This window comes from Rhamphochromis sp. 'chilingali' (assembly GCF_963969265.1).
Source record: "Rhamphochromis sp. 'chilingali' genome assembly, chromosome: 22".
Classification (NCBI taxonomy): domain Eukaryota; kingdom Metazoa; phylum Chordata; class Actinopteri; order Cichliformes; family Cichlidae; genus Rhamphochromis; species Rhamphochromis sp. 'chilingali'.
The window spans coordinates 20,635,642-20,656,261 of NC_137950.1; the positions used below are offsets into that span (position 1 = coordinate 20,635,642).

The 20,620-nt window shown below is 42.5% G+C and overlaps 1 protein-coding gene across 6 annotated transcripts in view; it reads right to left on the reverse strand.

Moving 5' to 3' along the window:
• Positions 1–20,620, reverse strand: part of LOC308391075 (C-terminal-binding protein 2) — a 94,718-nt gene that overhangs the window by 21,583 nt on the left and 52,515 nt on the right. The window contains exon 1 of one of the 6 annotated variants that reach the window (XM_080873521.1): positions 6,108–6,261. The exons of the other annotated variants lie outside the window; for them this stretch is intronic. Within the exon in view, the coding sequence (XP_080729647.1) occupies positions 6,108–6,129 (22 nt within the window). The 5' untranslated portion in view covers positions 6,130–6,261. Of the gene's footprint in view, positions 1–6,107; positions 6,262–20,620 lie in introns of those variants that run through there. 6 annotated transcript variants of the gene reach the window in all.

Genomic DNA, 20,620 nt, shown 5'->3' on the forward strand with positions numbered 1-20,620 from the left:
CACAAACTCTATTCAAGCTTATTCTATTCAAGATTTTCTTACATGTCCACTAGAGGGCAGAAGAAAACATCTCACAACTATCAATAAAAGTTGTTAACAAATAGTCTATCATAGGTGGCAACATTAGGATTCAGCAGATGTATTTAGTTGCTGATGAGCTTTTATTCTTGCTCAGAGTCAAGGTGCAAATGTGCACTAAAGTAAAAACAATAACCTAAAACAGGCTAAAAACTAAATGCCACTTGTTACTTGTCACTGATTCAGAGATATGAAGAAAAATACTGATTATGGCTTCTCCCTGCTTCATCCTACCAGTGTGTACTTGTATCTAACAATTATTGGCGCACAGTGTGTGTGCACGTTAGAGAAGCTGTAGATGAAGCAGTAGGAGAGAGGAGTGGTTGACAGGCTGTGTGAAACCCTTAGGCAGAAGTTAGATAGGCTGAACTCCATGAATCATCCACCGGGTTCCTCTGACCTTTCAGTCTCTTACTCAGTCTCTTAATCTCCCTCTTGTCGACTTCTTCCTCTGCTACATTTTAAAGTATCGTTGGCACTGTTGTATTTTCGCAGATCTCTCCCTGTATGATAGCATCTTCTGACAGCTCCTCTTTGCTGCCGATGTCTAGCCCTGAGTGACTGTTTGCTCACTGCGCATCTCATTTTCTTTTTCTCCCTTTTCACATAAATTCCTCCCCGACCTCTGCTATCATTCCTCAGCTGTCTTTCAGTAATCACTGCCCCTCCTTTCTCTGTCATTCTTTCACCTCAACTGTCATTTCTTTTCCTCCATTTTCTATTCTGACCCTCAATTCCAGTTGGTCTGTCTGTCTATAAGCCGAAGCGCGCATGTCCTCCTGTGTGACAGATTGATTCTTACACTGTTGATTTTGATGGAGAGGATATGATATATTCAGGCAGGGAAAGCAGGGAGGTGACAGGCAACACTCCCTCTGTGTTAAATTGACAGCAAGTACATCAAACCAGTCTCAACCGGAACCGCTGGGTTTGTCAGCTGCACAACACCACAACACCCGTTTCTGATAGGTGATGCGTTCATGACACCTTTCTCACCACCTCTTTTCTCCGTGGTGATACTCAACAGCATCCCTGTGCTCTGTGCATCTATAACAAGTCTGTACCAATCTAAATTAAGTAGAATATAGAATTGTGTGTGTTTAGATGTGTTCATACATCTGACAATTTAAAGCTTCATATTTAAGTCACAATAATGGATGGGGAGTAATAGTCTCGTAACCAGGCAACAACGCCCGGGGCTAGAAAATGAGGGCAACGCAGAAGTGCCTGAAAGTATCCACTTCCTCGAGTGTCCACTCGAGGCTGGCTTCAAAAGCGCTAATAAACTCTCGTGTTAAAATAAACATGTTCACAGGCTGTTTCAAAAGACAGTTTTCACGTCAATAGTTAATTTTCTCCTTCGTAACATCCTTGATATGAGGGTTTCTGTTTCGCCATCTTGGTTGCAAAAAATGGATGTGATGAGGAGGGACGGGTCTGGCACCCATTAGCTACCGACGTGGGATTGACAAGATGATAGCCAATGTGGTTTCATGCCATTTTGAAATGTGACATGAAAAAGATGTTCAAAATAGGAATAATTTTTTACTCAGTCTACAGGTATCGCCACCTGGTGGCGGCAGTTTGTAAAGGGTCTCTTTTTACTGCCTGAGTGGTGCCTTACGGGGTATTTTTCATGTAACCTTCTTATTTTTCAGTTAATGTACATTTGAAAGTACATTCAAGAAGTCTGGTCCTGAGAATTCATAATGGGATTTCATCAACCAATGAGGGATGGAATGGAGTGACTATCATTTATATACAAACTATGCAAATAGTCGGGGTTTAAAAAACTTAACATCGATCTAAAGGCTTTTTGGCTTGCAAATTATGGGTGAAAAGGTAGTAAAAATCCCCTCTAAAGTGCCATAAACTAGAATAATTTTGTGCTTTGAAGCCACCAGCAGTTTTCTCAAGATTACGATTTACTGTCAACCTCCAATTTATCTTTTATCTCAGCATGAATTTAACTCTTTGGAACAAGACAATCTCAGTGAGAGGCACTGCAAGCCTTGGAAACAAGCTTTAACCTCCACTGTGACAAGCACTCTCTAAGCTCACTTGTTTTAACAGCTGTGCAACACCTTTTCAGAGGCAACAGGCAGGAGTAAAACAGCATTTTCAGCAGGTCTACCATGTTCTCTGCAGGTTTACGTCCTGGCGCCTTGGCAAACGCGGCCGCTGGCCACCTGACTGCAAACAGCCAGAGGATTTGAACTGAAGCATGAGCACAGACTTTCATACGGTGCACCAAATCTCAACAAATGTGTTAAGTGAAGGGCAGGGGATTGTGGAGTATTGGAGGTAATGTCAGAGCCGCAGGAGGCAGAGTGCTCTTAATTTCACTCACTCCTCCATTAATTAATCTCCCTCATTTCCTTTCCTCCTAGTTCTTGCGTCCTCTGCTTGCCGCTTAACTGTTGCCAGGCTGCAAATGCATGCGCGTGAGATGTTTAGGGATGAATTAATTTTCTTTGAGGGGGGCAGCTGCTGTTGTGGGTTTACCTGCCAAAGGAAATAATGCATGTGATGCATGTTCACACGCATACACACCTCCTGCTGTGGTGTAATATGTGTAATGATAGATTTGGGGCTGTAACTAATGATTTTCTTCATTGGTGATTAATTATTTGATTTTCTTCAACTATTTAATTAATTGCAAATCTTTGACATGTCAAAAATTAGCGACATAAGTGACATTTTCTTATTTAATTTAACCACTAATCTAAAAACATTTAATTTACAGCCTGATAGATACGACACTGTTCTGTACAGGTATCCATGGTTTATCTGCTGGTTATATTATTCAATTAAATACCTCTGCTTTGTGATTACTATACTTTTGGAATGAAACTAACACACAAACACATCTAAAACAATTCTCCCTGCTAAAAGCACAGACATATTTATCATGAGGGCTCCAAGACGCTGAAAGACGAGCCTTGAAATGATTTTTTTTTTAAAGACATCCATGGCTGCTAGATATTATGTTACTAAAGTCTTTTTAATTCCCTGTAATAAAATGTGGGGGCTCAGTTAGCGGTCTAAAAACAGAACATTTTTCTCAATTAGATTGCACACCAGTTGTGGAAAATGAGAACTGGGTCACAATGGAAATTATTTTGGAAATCTAGGCCTCCAGTAAAAAAGCTTAAAACCACTTGATGTAGATTACCAAACTTCATAAGATCAGTGTTTTTCCTCTTTCTTTTTTTCCAGTAATCTTACTCAGTATTTAAATCTGTATTTAAATTCTAATCATTCCTTTAGACAAATACAACCCTAACTCAGTCCGGGCTGAAGGCTGCGGTTTCTGAGCCAGAAACACTTAGTCAGAGTCTGGCAGCAGGAAGTAGCAGAGCGGCGTACCGGGAGATGAGGCCAGTGTTTCCATTATGTGGTGAAGGGAGCTAGGAGTCTTATCCTACCACTGGCCTCTGCTGCTGGTGCTATGTTGCCTCCAGTGAGGGGAAGGGGGACTAGAGGGGCAACGGGGAAATGAGAAATTAAAATCAAGAGAAGAGCAGAGAAACAGAAGTCACTTTAGTGCTAATGAGAGACAAGCCCTCCACCATACTATAATCATCTTCTGCCACAGGTTACCTAGCAACCCCAAGCTGCTGTTTGCAGGTGGCTCCATCTCAACAATGGGTGGGGGTTGCTGCTGACCGCTAACTGTTACAGCCATTTACTGTGCCACCCTGAGCTAACACATGACCCATATACTTTCCCTGCTAAGCCCAAAAGGAGCAGGCTGCGTGTGAGAGGTGGGGCATGTCGATGGTGGCGAGAGAAGGGTTATAAAATGGTCACGTAACGCCTGCTTTACATGCGCGCTTTGATATTAGAGATTAGATGAAACTTTATTAATCCCTCGGGTGGGTTCCTCCGGGAAATTCAGTTCCAAACCATATGAACATGTGGTTTCATTTGGACTTTCCCAGGCTGGCAAAATAGTTGACAATCTACCTTTACGTTTAGCGGAAACAGTTGCCGTTTAAATAATTTAAACACTCTAAAGAAAATATGGAGCCATTTTGACAAGGATTTCGTTTTGATTTAAATTCAAATTACAATCAAATCATTGCTGATTTTCTTGGCAAAAACGATTCTACAAATCATTCAGGTCACATGCGCCACACAATAAATCAAGACTGAATGCCTTTTTTGGCTATTATAAAAGAAACATGTCACTCGCAGTGGATTGCTTCAGCTGTTCTTAATTAAAGATAATTCTCCCAGAAACTTGCCAAAAAGGCCAAACAAAAGCTTACTGCTGTAGTAAATCTCACGTCCTCACTGCAAATTGGCATCTCTACTGTGAGTTAGGGAAAAAATGAAAAAGTTTTAGACAACTCTGAGAAGAAAGTTGAATCTTTTTTTTTTTTTATATTAGTGGAACAATCTTGTCACGATTGTCTCTCAGGTTTGACGTTCCGGTTAAAATTTTCATGCAAATCATATTAATAATTTACTGATTCCCTACATAACCTGACTTTAGTCACAACCCCGCTGCTTGCATTTCCTAACAGTACATGCCAAATCACCCACAGAGTGCAAAACAGCATCAACCAAAATAGAGGCCTACAGTGGTGCACACACTATGTAGGCCAACTTTATGTTACAAATGTTTTACAGGCACCGAGAGGCCAGCATGTATACCCTATACCTGACTATAAATACTACTTTTCTTTTTGATAAATCTTATAGTTATGGCTGGATCAGGTGATGCTTACCCCTCAGTTACACTGTAATAGACCTAGGCTGCTGAGTGCTTCCTATGATGAACTGAGCCTTTCTTCTTCACTCACCTCTTTTCACTTTTATACCACTCTGCATTTATACAAGCAACTGAGGTGATCTGCTAGAAACCAAAGCAACTAAAAGGAGGTTGCAGTTGCAGCCAGTTGGGCAATACACATTTTTCCCTCATGACTGATAGTTAAGGTGGGCAATTCTTGAGCAATGTGATGTCACATGAGAAAACTCTACAGAGGAAAGCCAGAGCACATAGGATGGTCTGCTGTGTACCAGATGCACTTTAATTGGTAACAAATTAATTAGGAAGAAGATTCTAAACCACATTCATGTTCAACAAAAGGCCTTCAAACCACATTTCCATGCTGTAAATGTTCTTGTAGAGGAAAAGGTTGCAAAGGCAAAGTGAGATTTTTATGAAAACGTTGACATGAGGGTCGATAGTATGTAACTGGGAGGTAATGAATGGGACAGCAAACCTTGGTGAACAGCCAGGAGGTTGCTGCGAGGTAAAGGAGAAGCTTGCTGTGCACAGGTTACAGTGCTGTTAGGTCAAACAACACTTTGTGTTCCTCACTTAAGTTTCCCTCCATTTCACATGGCGCTTGTACGAGGTCATTGCATGAGTTGTAGTAGTTGAAGAGAGCGGGTGTGGAGGGCGGGCATAAGCACCCTTTGTTGGCAGCCTCCTCCCTGCCCTTCCCTCCCTTCACTTCCCCAAAAGTAGCACACAAAGGCCACTTGTCCTCCGCTGCCAGTGCCCCACCCCTGTCACCACCCGGCTGCCCGCCACACCAATCCATCCCCTGCCAAGAAAATGAGCGCACGGCTGTTTTAAATGGTACCCTCTGTGTGCACTGGCGGGCCGGAGCTCGCACTCCACTGCGGGACAAAAGCGAGTGTCAACAGCATCCATGGCAGAACCACGCCGGACCTCCCATTACCTCCCCTTCCTCTCTCTTTTTCCCGCTCTTTTATTCTTCGGCGTTGCCCTGAGCTACAAAGTGCAACTCTGAGCCCAAGACTGCAGAGGCAGCAAAAACCTAGTAAGCCCAGTTCAGCAGCACAAGTAACAGACCCCGAAATGACTACTCCTTACCGGGCACGCAATGCATCCACACACATACACACACACTCTAAAACACTGCTCCCCTCCTCTCCTCTTACCCATACTCCCTCTACCCCTCCCCATTCACCTACTTCCCTCCCACCTCCCACATGCCAGACTTTATTAGACATCCAGAAGAGAAAACAGGAAACATGCTGCTTGCCTGGAAAATGTTGTCTCCACATTATTCGTTTTTAAAGGCTATGCATCACAGCGAAAGCAGGAGATGACTGAGGCGAGTAGGGAGTGGAAAAAACAAAAAACACAAAAAAAGGAAAGTGAAGGACCCTCTGCAATCATCCATGGAGGGTACCCCCCCCCCCTCCACTTCTTCCTCTTCTCCTCCTCCTCCACTCCTCTAACCCCCCTCCCCCTTCCCCTGGAGTTGCTCCTCTCGGTCTGGCCCTGTTGGTGAGGGGAAGGGGTCTCTGCGGTGCGGGCTCTCACTAAGCCCCTGGCTGCATCATCTTTAGTCCATGCCTTTGAGGGCAGGGAGAAAAGCACCATACACCCGCGGCGTCCTTATATGCACGCTTACTCACACACGCTGAGGTCAGAGCTGATGATCGGATGGTAGCAGGACGGAGAAAGACGGGGGCAGGAGCTTTTGTCCTTTTCTCTTTTCCTTTTTTAAATCTCCCAGGAAGAAAAGGCTGCTGCGGTCGGGGAACGCAGTAGCTGGAAACTCTCTCGCTGCTTCCTCTGCTGTCAGCTGCGCAACATTTATTCGCTTTGCGTGTCTCTCTATCGCTCTCTCTCCTTAGCTTTTTTTCTCCTGCCTTTGTCTTAGCAGATAATAAACCAGAAGCTGCAGAAAAAAAGACCTTGCATCGGGGAAAAGAGAGGAAAAAAAAAAGATCTGTCTAAATCAGACGTGCCAGCTTGGACATACAGAGCTGGACTCTCTGGGCTTGCACAATTTACGGCTGTGTTCAGTTCACTTCACAGGATCCACACGCATAACACACTCAAGCACAATTCCTCCTCCCTTTTTTCCCTCCTCCTGCCTCTCCACTTTTTTATGTTTTATTTCTGATCTGGACTCCATGGTGTTTTGAGAATGCCTGCCCCTTTTCCCCCCCCTCACACGCACAGACACACACACTGGTTTGCTCCCAGCCTAAGCCTCACCTCCCTTTCCCTGCTGATTATTTGGTTTCCTTTTCTTCTTTTCTACTTTCATCTAGACCTTCTCCCCACTCTCCACCAAAAATACTGAACATGCACACAAACTCACTCCACCCTGATATTTTGGGGGCTTACTGGAAAAACATTGGGGAAGTGACATACACACTCATACCGCCTACCTCCCTTTGAAAATGCACACACACACACACACACACACACACACACACACACACACACACACACACACACACACACACACACAAACTGCAAGAACAATGCAACATTCAAGCCACTCCAGCAACAACATTACAGCTGTAGACTTTGCTGTTCTTCACACCATCAGGGAAGTCATCAGAGCCGAGCGTGTTAAGTTCACAGTTTGGTCCCTGTAGGGGAGAGCTGACAGATCGCCTTGCTGAATGACTGTGAGGATGAGTGGCTGTAAACACCCTGTTTGGAATAACAAAGCAATCGGAGCCTCCCTGCTACTCGCCAGAGCACGGCGACGAACATACACATAAACACACGTGCACGCACACCGTCAGCTGCGTGACAAGCGTGACCAATACAGCAAGAGTCCGGCACGGTCACGCGCCAGAACTGATCATCACTCACAGTGAAAGCAGAAAGGTGAAACAGCACAAGCAGTGTCCATCTAAGTGTAAAGCTACTTCTCTTTTTTTGTCTGTGTGTAGGACCATGATGTATATCCGCTTAAAGTGTGTGTGCTTGCTCAGGTAATTATTGGGGCTGTTGTATCTCAGCTGCAAGAGCCCAACAAGCGGAGACATGACCTGTCATCCGAGCTACAGTCTGCAGCAATGACACATCTGAGAGAGTTTGACCATCAAAGGCAGTAGCAACCCACTTCCTGCCAGCCGGCCAGACATGCTCACACTCCTTATAAAGTGTGGGGATATGGCTGCCCCTCTGATCTTTCTCTCTTTAATAATATTAAAAAAGCTGGGGTGGGGGTTGTCTGTCTGACAGCAGTATATTAACACAAGAATATCACAGAATCCCAGAAGAAAAAATTTTGGGTTAAAGCAGGGAAGATGCAGCTGCACAGAAGCAATAGGCTATGCATGGGGAACCACTGGCCCAGTTCAAAGAAAGCGAGATGTGCTCCAGCACTCGTCCAAAAGCTGACGAGCATGTAACGACATGCTTATTTGGAAGAGGCGAGTGAAGACTAGTGACGACAGATTGGCACTGCAGCATCCCATCCCTGCTCCCCACACCATTTCAGTTTTGCTGCCCAAAATGTATTTAATTGAAATTCTGACCAAAAAAAACCTTAGCGCTGAATTTCTGAAATATTCAGTGCGATAAAAATCTTAAAGTCAGATTTAATCAATTCCATTTGAAATCCAATTTTTTTAATGTCTACCGATCTTTATTTTAGCCTTTCATTTTTCTCTTCACTTTACACATAGTAAACACAGTCTTTGTGTAAACATAAGTGATCAACCTACTCTCAGGTGCTTTGAGTTGCACAAGGATGTAAATCTGGGTTTTTATATTAGCTGCCTCTTTAAAAAATTAGTGTGGCTTTCTACGGAAAAAAAAAAGAAATCTGTTAAATTTTAAATCAACCACACTTACAAGAAAAGCAATAGTGCTGCTTTTCCTGGGATGCATAATAATACTTGAGGTTTTCAGTCTACACTCCTTCCTGCTGCATGGTTTCTCTGAGCGCCAACCTTTAGCATAGTAAGACATCAAGGGCAGCGTTCACGCTCTGGAAGACCCAACAAATGTTCCAAGCCTTCTTACAGTCCATGAGAGGGAGCCTTCTTCTTTAACCAGCCTAATTATACTGTGTGCGCCCTTTTAATGTAAGCGCTAGAACTTGGCTTCTGAGAGCACAGTGGATGTAGAGGCCCGTTAAATCCCCCTAAAGCAGTTAAAGGGATTTTAAGAAAGTAAGTGGTAGAGCGAGCCAACCTGCCGCTTGGAGACGAGGCTTGAGCTGACCACATTATGACCAGAGGTTCAGGGGTTCATTTCAGATGCTGGACTTGGGTCAAAAAGAGGTTCAGCTCCACAGCAGTTAAACCCCAGAGAATATCACCAGACAGCTTTTACAGTACGTTTTTCTTGCTTTGATTTTTTTCCCCTTTTTAAGAGCTAAGTGTTGGTGTTCTATTTTTTATTTTAGTTTTAGTGGTATCAAGAGTTTGTGCATTCTTTAATGCAATTTTTTTCTAGCACACTGTAAGACCATGATTTTCTCCTGTACTGTACTTCTACTTATGCTTGATCTGCTCAAAAAATGTCCGCAGACTTTACGGAACAGTTTTCCCAATGAATACTGCTGGCTTCCACAGAGTAGGGCTGCTCAATTAATCGAATTTTAATCTCGATTACGATCTGGGCTTTCAACGATCATTAAAAATGACTGAGCCGATTATCAGCTCCTCCCTCTTGCTTTACTCTCGTGCTGCTCCGTGTGGCAAATCGAGCGCACCTCTCTGCATTTCGAACACGAGTCACAACAATTAAGAGGACCCGAGGGATGCTCGGAAAGCTAAGCAGAAGTTATTTGGAGAGGAGAGTGACTGCCGTTGGTTGAAAAGAGGTAAAAAAAAACAAAAAAAAAAACTTCAGTGGTGTGGAAACATTATGGGTTTGCGGAGTCAGACGTGGATCAAGTAGCTGCACCACAGAGCAACACTGCAAAGTTCACTAAACATAGATGTTGACATTTTTCATTTATTTCTTATATTGCAAACATTTGCACTGTTATCAGTATTTGCACACTATTTTATATTATTTTTTAAAGTCATTATTCAATACATTGTTATTGTTAACCCTTTAAAGCCGGTCAGAGCAGCACACTCCGTTTTGTGTAACTATTTTTAAATCCCTGTAGAACCTGAACCCTGTAAGCTAGCGCAATAAAATTTTTTGCATATGAAACCGGAGGAGTTGTACTTACATCTTATGCCATCAGCTTGTCCTAGGTCACGGTTTCCTTCCACATATAGCTTTGCAAAAATTGCATAAAAAGCGCTTGCAGCAACAAAAACATAATATTCCAGAAACACGCTGCCATCCGATCAGCTGTTCGTAACACTTCCCACATTGAAACAGAGTCAGCGCTAACTATTGCATGTCCGCCATTTCCTGCCCGAAACCGGAAGTGACGTCATTTTCGCAGAAAATGTAGTTTTTTTACTTGTAGGCCTTAAAAGCCTATACTGGTGTTTTTATAAGTCATGTTTGACTTTTCTGAATAGTTTCTGGGATACTTAGAACTCGAATTGCACTGCTGGAAATAGTTTATTTTGATGCACCTGCTGTTTTCTTTGCAAATTTGCATCATAGGATTGTTTTTCGTTTTTCCTGCAGTATATAAAAATTGCTGTATCTCCAAAATAAAACTATGAAGACACTCAAAATAAATTTCCTGTTGTTGTAAACTATTTTTTGCAACTTTTTTGTATTTAAAGTTTTGAGGGATAAACCTCTTAAATTTCTCCAAGTAGAAATATATGTAAAAAAAAAAAAAATTTCAATTTTTTTGTAGTTTATTGCACTTTTTTGCAATTAATGTAGTTACTATGGACTTAATACATACATATTATTAAAATATGGGATATAACAGTTGTATTGATGTATAGCAACTTGAAATGCTCCCACAAATGGCACTACAACATGTAAAAAAATAATATAAGCTCTGGCGGACTTGGTTCTATGGTAGGTCTTAAAGGGTTAAATAAATATCGTCAAATAATCGAGATCTCAATTTCAGTGAAAATAATTGTGATTATCATTTTTGCCATAATCGAGCAGCCCTACCACAGAGTGCTGAGCATCACAAATTTAATTTACCATACCAGTGGGGTGAAGAGATTTATTTCAAAATCTGTACTAATATAGCCACGAGTATCCCAAAAACACTGTGACTTTTAAGTTTACAAATTGCATATCTTGATTCTCGCTGGAATGCAATGTTAATGAAGCAGACAAGACCTTTTTTTCTTTTCATTTCAGCTACAGGTTCAACTACAACTACAAGCTCTGCAGGTAATTACAGTCACTGTGCACATTCGTGAGTTCAGATGTAGCCAATTCATTCCAATAATCAGAAAATCCACCTAAAAAAAAGATCTAATAAGCAAGAGAATCTATTAGTTACACAAACAGTGGAAGAAGAAATCTTCTGGGGACCAGTGGAGGAATGCAATCGTTATTATAAAATACCTCCAAATCACAATATTCAATATGTTTCCAAAATGAACATCTGGAACAGCTTTGTGGCCAAGGTAACTGCAATAGTAGGGAAAGGTGTTCTTCATGGAGTAAGGAAGACACACAAATGAGAACTCACATGTGTAGGCTACAACAGCACTACATTCTGATTGATTCTACCTATAGAATAAATGACTGCTAGGCTGTTATAGTCTAACAAGTGGCAACATTGTATGCAGTTTTGTCCCGAAACATGAAAAACTATGCGAATTTTTTGTGTCATTACTTTTTCACTTGGAAAGACTCAGTGAAATAAAGGCTGAAGGCAGTTTTGTGAAAGTAAAAGTTTTATTATAAAGCCCTGCTTGACTTAAATAACAAGAGGACAAAAGGAAAAAAAAGAGAATTACGGGTTGCAAGATTTTTGGTGCAGCGGGAATTGTGTGACTTTTTCTAGTTGGGCAGTCTTTGAGTTCCTCCAGCAAGAACAGCGTGCCTTGGCAATTAATATGTTCTGATAACACATTCAAAATAAATTAGCACAAGCGAATAAAATGCTCTTCCTTCTAGCATACACTCTCAGTGCATCAGGAATGTTTTTGGCAGTAAACTGACTACTGCAAACCTCAGCAGACTCCACTTCCCAAAATTGTAAATCTGAAAAACTAAGCCCTACAAACATGGCTTAAAAAAAAGTCCACACCTTTCCATTGCTAACTTTACACTGCATGTCTTTAGTAAATCCCAACATGTTTTTTTATTCCAGAAATGAGCTGGCACTGCCACAAACCTTTAGTAAATCTGTCCCTTATGAACGCATTGTCTGCTTGAATTTATTATGTGGGGGAAAAAGACCAAAGCAAACAAACTAAGTCTTCCGTTCAGACCAATAAAACAATTTCAACCCTCATTCACAGGGAATCAGCAATGCAAAATAACTTTAGCCAAAGATCATGTTTGTTCACTTCACAACTTAAAATGAGAGCTGAAACCTCTGATCCCACCCAACCAAAATATCAGGATGATCGTAAAGCCAGTCACCATGCAACATCAATATATGGGTGATCTTTAGCGGTCTGGACATTCTTCAGAGGGAGGGAAAGAGGGCAGTATTAGTTTAATTTTTGGTGATGCAAGTCTAATTTCACTGCAGTGAATATTTATTTAGGAGGCCCAGGTTTATCCACTGGGAGGCACCTGCCGTGACAGTGGCAGCCAGGGTAAATAACCCCCCAGGCATGTATGCAGACACACAGATACCCACAAGACCCCCCACCCCCTCACCGGCGGTCCAGATAACAACCCTGAGTCAACACTGCCTCTTCGCCTTTGTTTTCTCTGCCTCCCTTCCTCTCTTCCCCTCCCACGTTCAAGTCCCTGCAGAACTGCAAGGACCGGGGCTGAAAAGATGCAGGGATGAGGGACAGAGATAGTGAAAGAGAGAGCAAAGGCAGAGAGAGAGTGTATGTGTGAGAGAGAAGGGCTAAATTACAGCATGGGAATGCAAATGAGTGTATTTTATTTGGGGGGAGCCAACGAGGGCAAGCAGGCTTTATTTTCCAGGCAGGAACAGCCCCCCCGTGGCCTGTGGATCAGTTGCAGCAACGGCTAAGAGAAGAAAAACGAACATTCTCACTCTGTCTCTTTACTTGGGGAGGAATAAAAGAAGAAATACAACAAATACAAAACCCACAACTCTCAGAGGCTGGTGCAGTCATAAAATAAAATGATATTTTTCTATGCTCTCACGCCACCTCCTCTTCCCATCCCTCCTCAGCTCACTCCTTCCTGCACCTCCTCCACCCAAAGCACAGACACTAAAGTTGCTGAAATATAGGCACGCAGCCTGACCAAACACACCACTGCCACCACCGCCACCTCCCCCATCTGGAAAAACAGAGTGAGAAAAGTGAGCGTGTGCAAGAGCGATGAGGATGGAGGAAGCAGGCTGAGCCAGCAGCAGGTGGTCTCCAGATGTGGTGGCTCTGGGGACAGGCCACTCTAGCGCTGTTAAGGGCGACTCAGAGCTCCATCCTTCCCCTTTTTCCTTCCATCGCTCCTCCTCCCCTTTCAGTGACAGGAGCCATCTGGCCTGGCAGAGAGAGTGGAGCACAAAGTCCCAACCCTCCCAAGTGTGGCCCCTGTGTGCCACTCAACGGAGTGCACGAGTAAATAAAATGCATGCACATACGTGCACAAAATACCTCCTGCCTACCTCCCCCCAACCCCCAAAAGCTGTCACATGGCTATTAACCCATCGAAGCTGCAGCCCAGCTGTGCTCCATTACGATAAATACACTGGGGTCATGGGGGTCCTGTCAACCAGGAGTCAGCCATCAGATACTATGAGGTGTCCACTTACAGCCTTTTAAAGCTCACTTTGCTAAAGAGTTACAGCCATTTTCATCATCATAGCCCCCCCCCGCTTCATCGCACTACACCCTCTGAAAAGAAACTCCCACCCACCTACTCATCCACCTCCCTCTACCATGGCAAATGATATTTTACACTTCCTGTGGCAGCACAGACCTCTTCCCCACAAAATATAATACCCTGAAACCTACTGTAACCGGAGTTCGCATTTTGGGCGCACAATTTGACACCTGGAAAACCTGACACCTTAAAGCCACAACGACGTTCCCACGCAACTTGTACGCCATCACAATTGATGCATTTCACTCAAGCTAAAACACAATTACCCAGAGGTAACGGCGTGTTCCCAAATATGAGTTTAAAGCAAAAAAAAAAAAAAAGAGGCTTTCCTGGAAGACAAACAATTTGACTTTCTCTTTTTTTCATGGGAAAATAAAATATCTTTCTTCTCTCCAGTTGTCAGTCATTATGACTCTGTTAAGAACTGTTGCTCATAAAAAAAAAAAAAATAAAAGCCGTTTGAACCCCTGGCTGTTTCCTGTAGGAACATTTGTAAAGCTTGAGAATACCTTTAAAAGCATTCCTGCGTAATTGTCTGTGCTGCAGTAGAAATCAGGAATGGAGGAAAATGGACCAAAATGAAAGGAAGCAAAGGTAGCAGCCAATGGGAGCAATGCAGGGTCAGCGCTGCCTGTTCTCTCAGGTATTACTGAACAAATAAAGCACTCCATCTCCTATTAGTGTGTACAACATAGGAAACAAGGGATGAGGGATTCGCTGCTGAGCAGATTATTTTGGTTTATTTGTTATTTTAGCATTTGCTCTATGGCAGTAAGGAGGATGTTTCACATCTTTGTCCTCTGGAAAATCAGTATTCACTTACTTTTTAGGACGGCAAATGGGAAACAAAAATATTCGACCGAATTTTTAATTTCTACCCATTATCCCTGCCCATTACAAATAAACTCACATGGGAAATGTTCTGAGAGCCTCTGCTGTGTTTACTGGCAATTGTGCTGGATGAATGGCAACCGGTAACATGGATTTGCAACACGGGCAGGAGATCAAACCACAGGACAAAAGACTAGCCCGGAAGACAATAGAGAAGCACAGAGGACCACATGGGGAACGAATGACAACTGATCGATCAGGATGACCACAACCGGCCGAAGTGCAATTTTTACTGGAAGAAAATAGGCCTCACAACAAAAAAGGTTAGTACATCAGCTAGGCAATGAGATCACCCACTATATGGTGGTCAGAGAAACAAGTTCTTCCAGGAAAAAAAAGAACAGAGATTACTGTTACACCTTTAAAAAAAATCCTGTTGCTTTCATCTGTCTTCCTAGGTTTTATTCTTCATCCTCTGTATTTCTCAGTGTCTCTCCTCCTCCCTCCTCCCTGACCACAGACCATGAAAGAAGTAAATATGTGCACGAGGTAAAGCAATCGGTTAACCTTTGAAATACCCTGGCAATGAGATCTGCCTCTCTTTACTCTTTTCAGTTGCAAAAAAAAAAAAAATCGAAGAAGAGGAGAAAAAAAAACACAATGTTGGCCACCACTTCAGAGGGGATATTCAATATCCATGAGCTTTTTCATTTCACACTGATGAATAATTCAGGGTGACCTGCCCACCACTGAGTGAGAGAGAAAGAGGGGGAGGGATAAAAAAAGAAAAAAAAGAAAAAAGGAGAGAATAACTGGGGAGGTATGCAGAGGTAGTTGTCTGCTTTAGTGGATGCAGCTGTTCCTCTGTGACAAGCACAAAACCAGTCTCCTCCCCAGCTGCTGTGGAGAGAGGAATAATATACAGCGGAATTGACGACAGATAATTGGGGAGATTATATCAAAGCGCTGCCATTCTTGCAGCACGAGCAGCAAGCGCACGCCGTTGCTATCCTGTAAACAAAACTGCCATGGGATGGGGAGACTAGTAGAATAAACATGACAATGCAGTCTCTCGAAATAGCCAAATTATTCTTCCCACCAATCATAACAAGTCATCAGACGAAGACCCACAAAAGCTGGAGAAAACCCCCCGCACATACTCACACTGTATGCATCGCACCATCGCAGTTACCTTTAGCACTGAGGACGACAGCAAATTGATCACCACAAAATAACAGAAAATTCTCTCAATAATGAAAAACACACAAACTTGAAGGGTAATTACAGGGTAATTGCAGAGTATAAACAAAAACTTGTGTTGCAAACCCGTAATACTTAAATAGGCCCATTGTCAGTACTGACTGGCATTTATCAGCAATGCAGAAGAGCGGCAACATAAACTTTGTGTTATTTCGGAGCAGGAACACCTCTGACCCTGCGCAGAGGTCAGCTGCAACTATCGCACATATACGCACAAACACACACTCAAACACTCAAGCTGTCACAAGCAGGGGGAGACCAGCTGTTCCTCATTCGCTCGAAGGCTCCATTCCCTCCACGGGTTGGCTGGCTTTGCAGAAACCATTAATCCCTCTGTGAACGCAACCGATGGTTTGGAAAGATCAACCATGAGAAAACACAGAGGGAGGGGTGAGTGAGGATGGGGCTCGAAAACACTTTTTTTTTCCTTCAATTTTTTTTTCTCTCTGAAATAAATACTGAAGTGGAAAAATAGATTTGTCGTATTTCCTCGGGGATACAAACAATACGGATTTTTAATGGAGATGGAGCAGCAGACAGTTCATGTAACATCTACCAGGTTTTAAAGGAAACTGGAGATACATGACAGAGAGACTGCAAACAGGCAAGTGTCTAAGAATCCCAAAGTTACTGTGAAGCACACGGGGTAGGAACGTTTCTTACCGATTACCACCGATCATGTGTTTTACTTACTACAGAACAAATTGTCCAAATGTTATGAGTTCATTCAGTTTGTTGCACAATTATTTTCAATAAAATTACAGGTAATAAGCACAAAGGCTACAATTACTACACATTTACTCTTTTATGTGAACAAAAAAGGGAAAAAACGAAGAGTTAGCACTGAATAAATTGCTCTGCAGCTTTAAAGTAGTGAGGGTTTTGCATGTGCGTGATTATAAGGCGTTAATACAAAAGCACATATAGATGCTTATTACAGCTCCACATAATAACTCCGTACCGACGATGTGTGAGCTGAACCTTCTTGTCTGTCTCCCTTCATTCATATCAGTGGGATTAGCGAGGATGACACACTGTCAGCAACACGTGATGCTTGTATAGTAGCATGCACAAACACATACATGTGGACAGCAGGCTTCCACCTCTCTAATTCTGCGCCTATTCCTCCCTTAAGCTATTAGCCCTCCACAATAATAATGTGTAACCCATAATTGCATTAAGAACAAGTAAGGAAAGGGTAAACATGCAGTTCAGCCAGGAAGTATTAGGAAAGTTATTTTTGTGTTGCCTTAACACCGCAGGGCATTTGAATTTAAAGAAAACGGAGCCTGGATCATACATGTTTGCACATACACATACACATCAGAAAAACAGACGTTTTCAGCTGTGCTCCAGTAGCTCGTGATGTGCCTAGTTTTTAAGTTAGCTGATATTTTTTTTAAAGCAGAGCTAAAACAATTCTACTGCAACACTTCCTGACGGCACTTTATATGTATAGTAGATAGTGCTAGTAAAAGGAAGAGAGAGACAAATAGAGGAAACTTAAGGTCTTGTCTCTGTGTCCTGCTGTCAGCTTCATCACATTCAGCCATCCTGATGAAAATGAGCACTTCCTGCTGTTGAGAGACGGGCATCTGTTGTCTGTGTGCATGTGTGGCAGCATGGTGGATTGTGCCAACCTCGTTCATTGTTCCACCAGCGCGCACACACACAGCCATATATCGTAATGCATGAATATCTGGAGTTATGCATGTGTGACCATGTTAGCTATAAATCAAAGCGCTTTGCTCCCATAGAATCAAAACCAGAGTGGCTACGCAGGAAGACAGACGCTACCTTGTTGCTAAAGCATTTGCAAGTACTAGTCTAGGGCCAAAATGACACACAGGGAGTTGTTTCTTTCCACCTAGCTAGGGGGAAAAACATGTACGAGTGCACAGTGAAATCAACGTCAGACACCTGAACACAAAGCAGTTTAGCCAAGGACAGCTGAGTGCACATTAGGCATGCATCTTCGTGAATGTCCTTCCAAACACAGGCAGGGAAATTAAAATCCCATTCAGGCCCCCCATGGGAACCATGCACTGGAAGGTTGCATAACTGTCAGCCACAAACAGCAATGGTTTCCTCTCAGAGGCAAAAAAAAAAGGTGATCTGCTGTGTTTTGACTACAACCTGGGCACCGAGTGTGTCACCAAGAGAACAGACTTATTCAGGTAAACACATCAACTGACACATCCCATATGGCTATGAGGCGCTGCTGCCAAGTTCTGGTCTCACTCCTCCCTGTAAGTTACAAGCTCTGCTCCCAAAATATACCCCGTCTCCTCCCCACACTGCCTGCTAATTCTCCAGCCCAGAAAAGTACAGCTGAAGATGTTCTGCGGATTATCTCCACAAGGAAACCATGTGCAAGTGTCCACCTTTGTTAATCTACTGAGCACGCACACAATTCAGGCTACAAGCCAATCGCACATACAGCCAGGGAAATGGCTCTTCTGCTTCACGTGACACTGAAAGTTTCACCCACCTGTGCCGCTCTGTGGGATGCCACTGACGGACAACTCCATGGCCAATGCAAGTGCTTCGAGGCCCTCTCCCTACTTAAGGTTGAAGGAAATGGTGCAACAGAGCTTGACTCAACCGTTTAATGCCATTATTAACACTACTTACAGCTTTAGCCAACCAAGACAGCGCCCAGCGGAGAGGAGGCAGGGCCCTCCCACCTGCACCTACATCTACTTAAATATTTTAAGAAAGCACCGATTTCACTTCTGCTCACGTCTTTGTTTTTACAACTCTCCTTGGAGAATAAATTTGAATTTAATGGTACGATAATGTAGATGCCTTCACGCTATGTGTAAACGTCCACTTTAATGTGAGACGATGAAAAGGACAGTGCTTCGTATTGGGAGGATTTATTCAGGACGTGTAAAAGGAATTACGTGTCAACTTTTCATCAATATGCATGTTTTAACATAAAACGCCATGCATGTAATGCGAGAGGCTCTTCACAGATATACAAGCGCCTCTGCAGAAAAGTGACTAGCAATTTCTTGAGATGTACACTGCTCAGGGGGAGCGGGTGGGTAAAAGAAATGGCCTACACCGTCTTATTGTTTTCACTCAATTATCTCTGCAAAAAAGTAACAAGTTTAAAAAAAACTAAATGTGTAACACTGAATGCGGAGCTCCACTTTCCTGTTTCCTTAAATGTGAAGATTATCTGCCTCTGATTACCACTGAAACCTATGTTGCCTGGCAACACACAATTAAGAAGTACGCTTTCCGATCAGCAGCAAGGGCCGCCCATTATCAGATGAAGTTAGTGAAGCAACAAATGTCAGCGCCATGCAAATGAGTTTGTTTGCTAAAAGTGTTATGGGTACGTTCGGCCGTCGCCGTGACCTTGGAGAGACGCGTACATTTCCGCGAAACTGCGAGAGGAACCCTCCTGCCTCCCCCACATCTCCTTCTCCCTCTTCTGATTCTCACACCTCGCTTCTTATTTCCTTGACAACACATGAAGGGAAGCCACTTCATAAAAGTCATTACTCTATAACAAGTGCAGCGGCCCACGAACCCATTAGAGAGGCCGGCAAGATACAGGGTTACACGGCTGAAAACAAGGTTAAAAGATTTAATTCCTCCCTAAGCTCATCAGCTCTCATCAGCCGGGAAATATATCAACTAGTTAGAAGGAGAAATCAAAATAAGCTGAGATGATGCCTCATTGGAGAATTCACTTGCAGTATCTGGACATAAAACGCTACCTCACTACTTGTGTTAGCCTTGTTTGAGGCCCATTAATAACTGTATTTCCGCAGATCTAAATATAAAAGCACACTTAGGAAAGCTCCAAAAACATATTAATTTAGTAGTTATTTCCTTAATGGCTCTGTCACTATGAAAAAAGCTATAATGAAATTTCGAAATGAACATCAACTGCTGTTTATTAGCAGTGATTTTACAATCTAAACTGTATACTGCTTCTTGGAGCATGCTGGAAAACGTGTACAATGCAGATCAGTGGACATTTACTTAATAAACTCAATATATTAGTTAAATTTGAGTTTATAACAAAAGAAACACTCTTTTAGTTGCGCTGCACTGGAAGCAGGATTTGAGTGGAAGCGTGGAGTCTATAAAAACAGTTACCTCCTATAGTCGACGCAAATATACATCCAATTAGTGTAATTGGATTTGAGGCGGTTAAGCCCCAGATTAGGAGAGAGTGCAGCGTAAAATAGAATGACAGTAGCTCTGTATCAAGGAAATAAACTTTTACATATAAGACAAGCTTAACATTGATGCAATTCTGTCACTTAACTCACTCTGTCTAATATCTTACACTTAAATAATCAAAAGTGTTTAAAATGTGCTTTCTAACTTCACCAAATCAAGTGCAGGCAACCTTGAAAAGCAAAACGGAGCTGCAAACCACTCCAAAAGCACATTCGTGCCTGAAAATAATTCTGACCAACAATTTTAAAAAGAAATAGATGGAAAAAATGTTGACCTCAATAAAAGCAGTGCTGCTCAAAAGAAATATTTCAACTTGATGATGAGACAGGATCCCCTCTGGCAAATGACACAACTCTCTTGCAATACATGTATAAATAGCTGCGTAATTCAAAAAAGAAGACCCCTCCGAGCATAGCTACTTAACTTGTCAGATGCATCTTGCATGCTACTCCTCCATTCAAAAACACTGTCAGTGTGATTTTTTTCCTAGTATGCCAAAATCCATGTCAAAATATGTAGAACTAATATACAGAAGAAAATTATTACCAACTTACAAAAAAAAAAGGTTATTCAGCAATAAGGATGGAAGGTTTGCATAAATTAATGAGAAAAGTGAGGTTG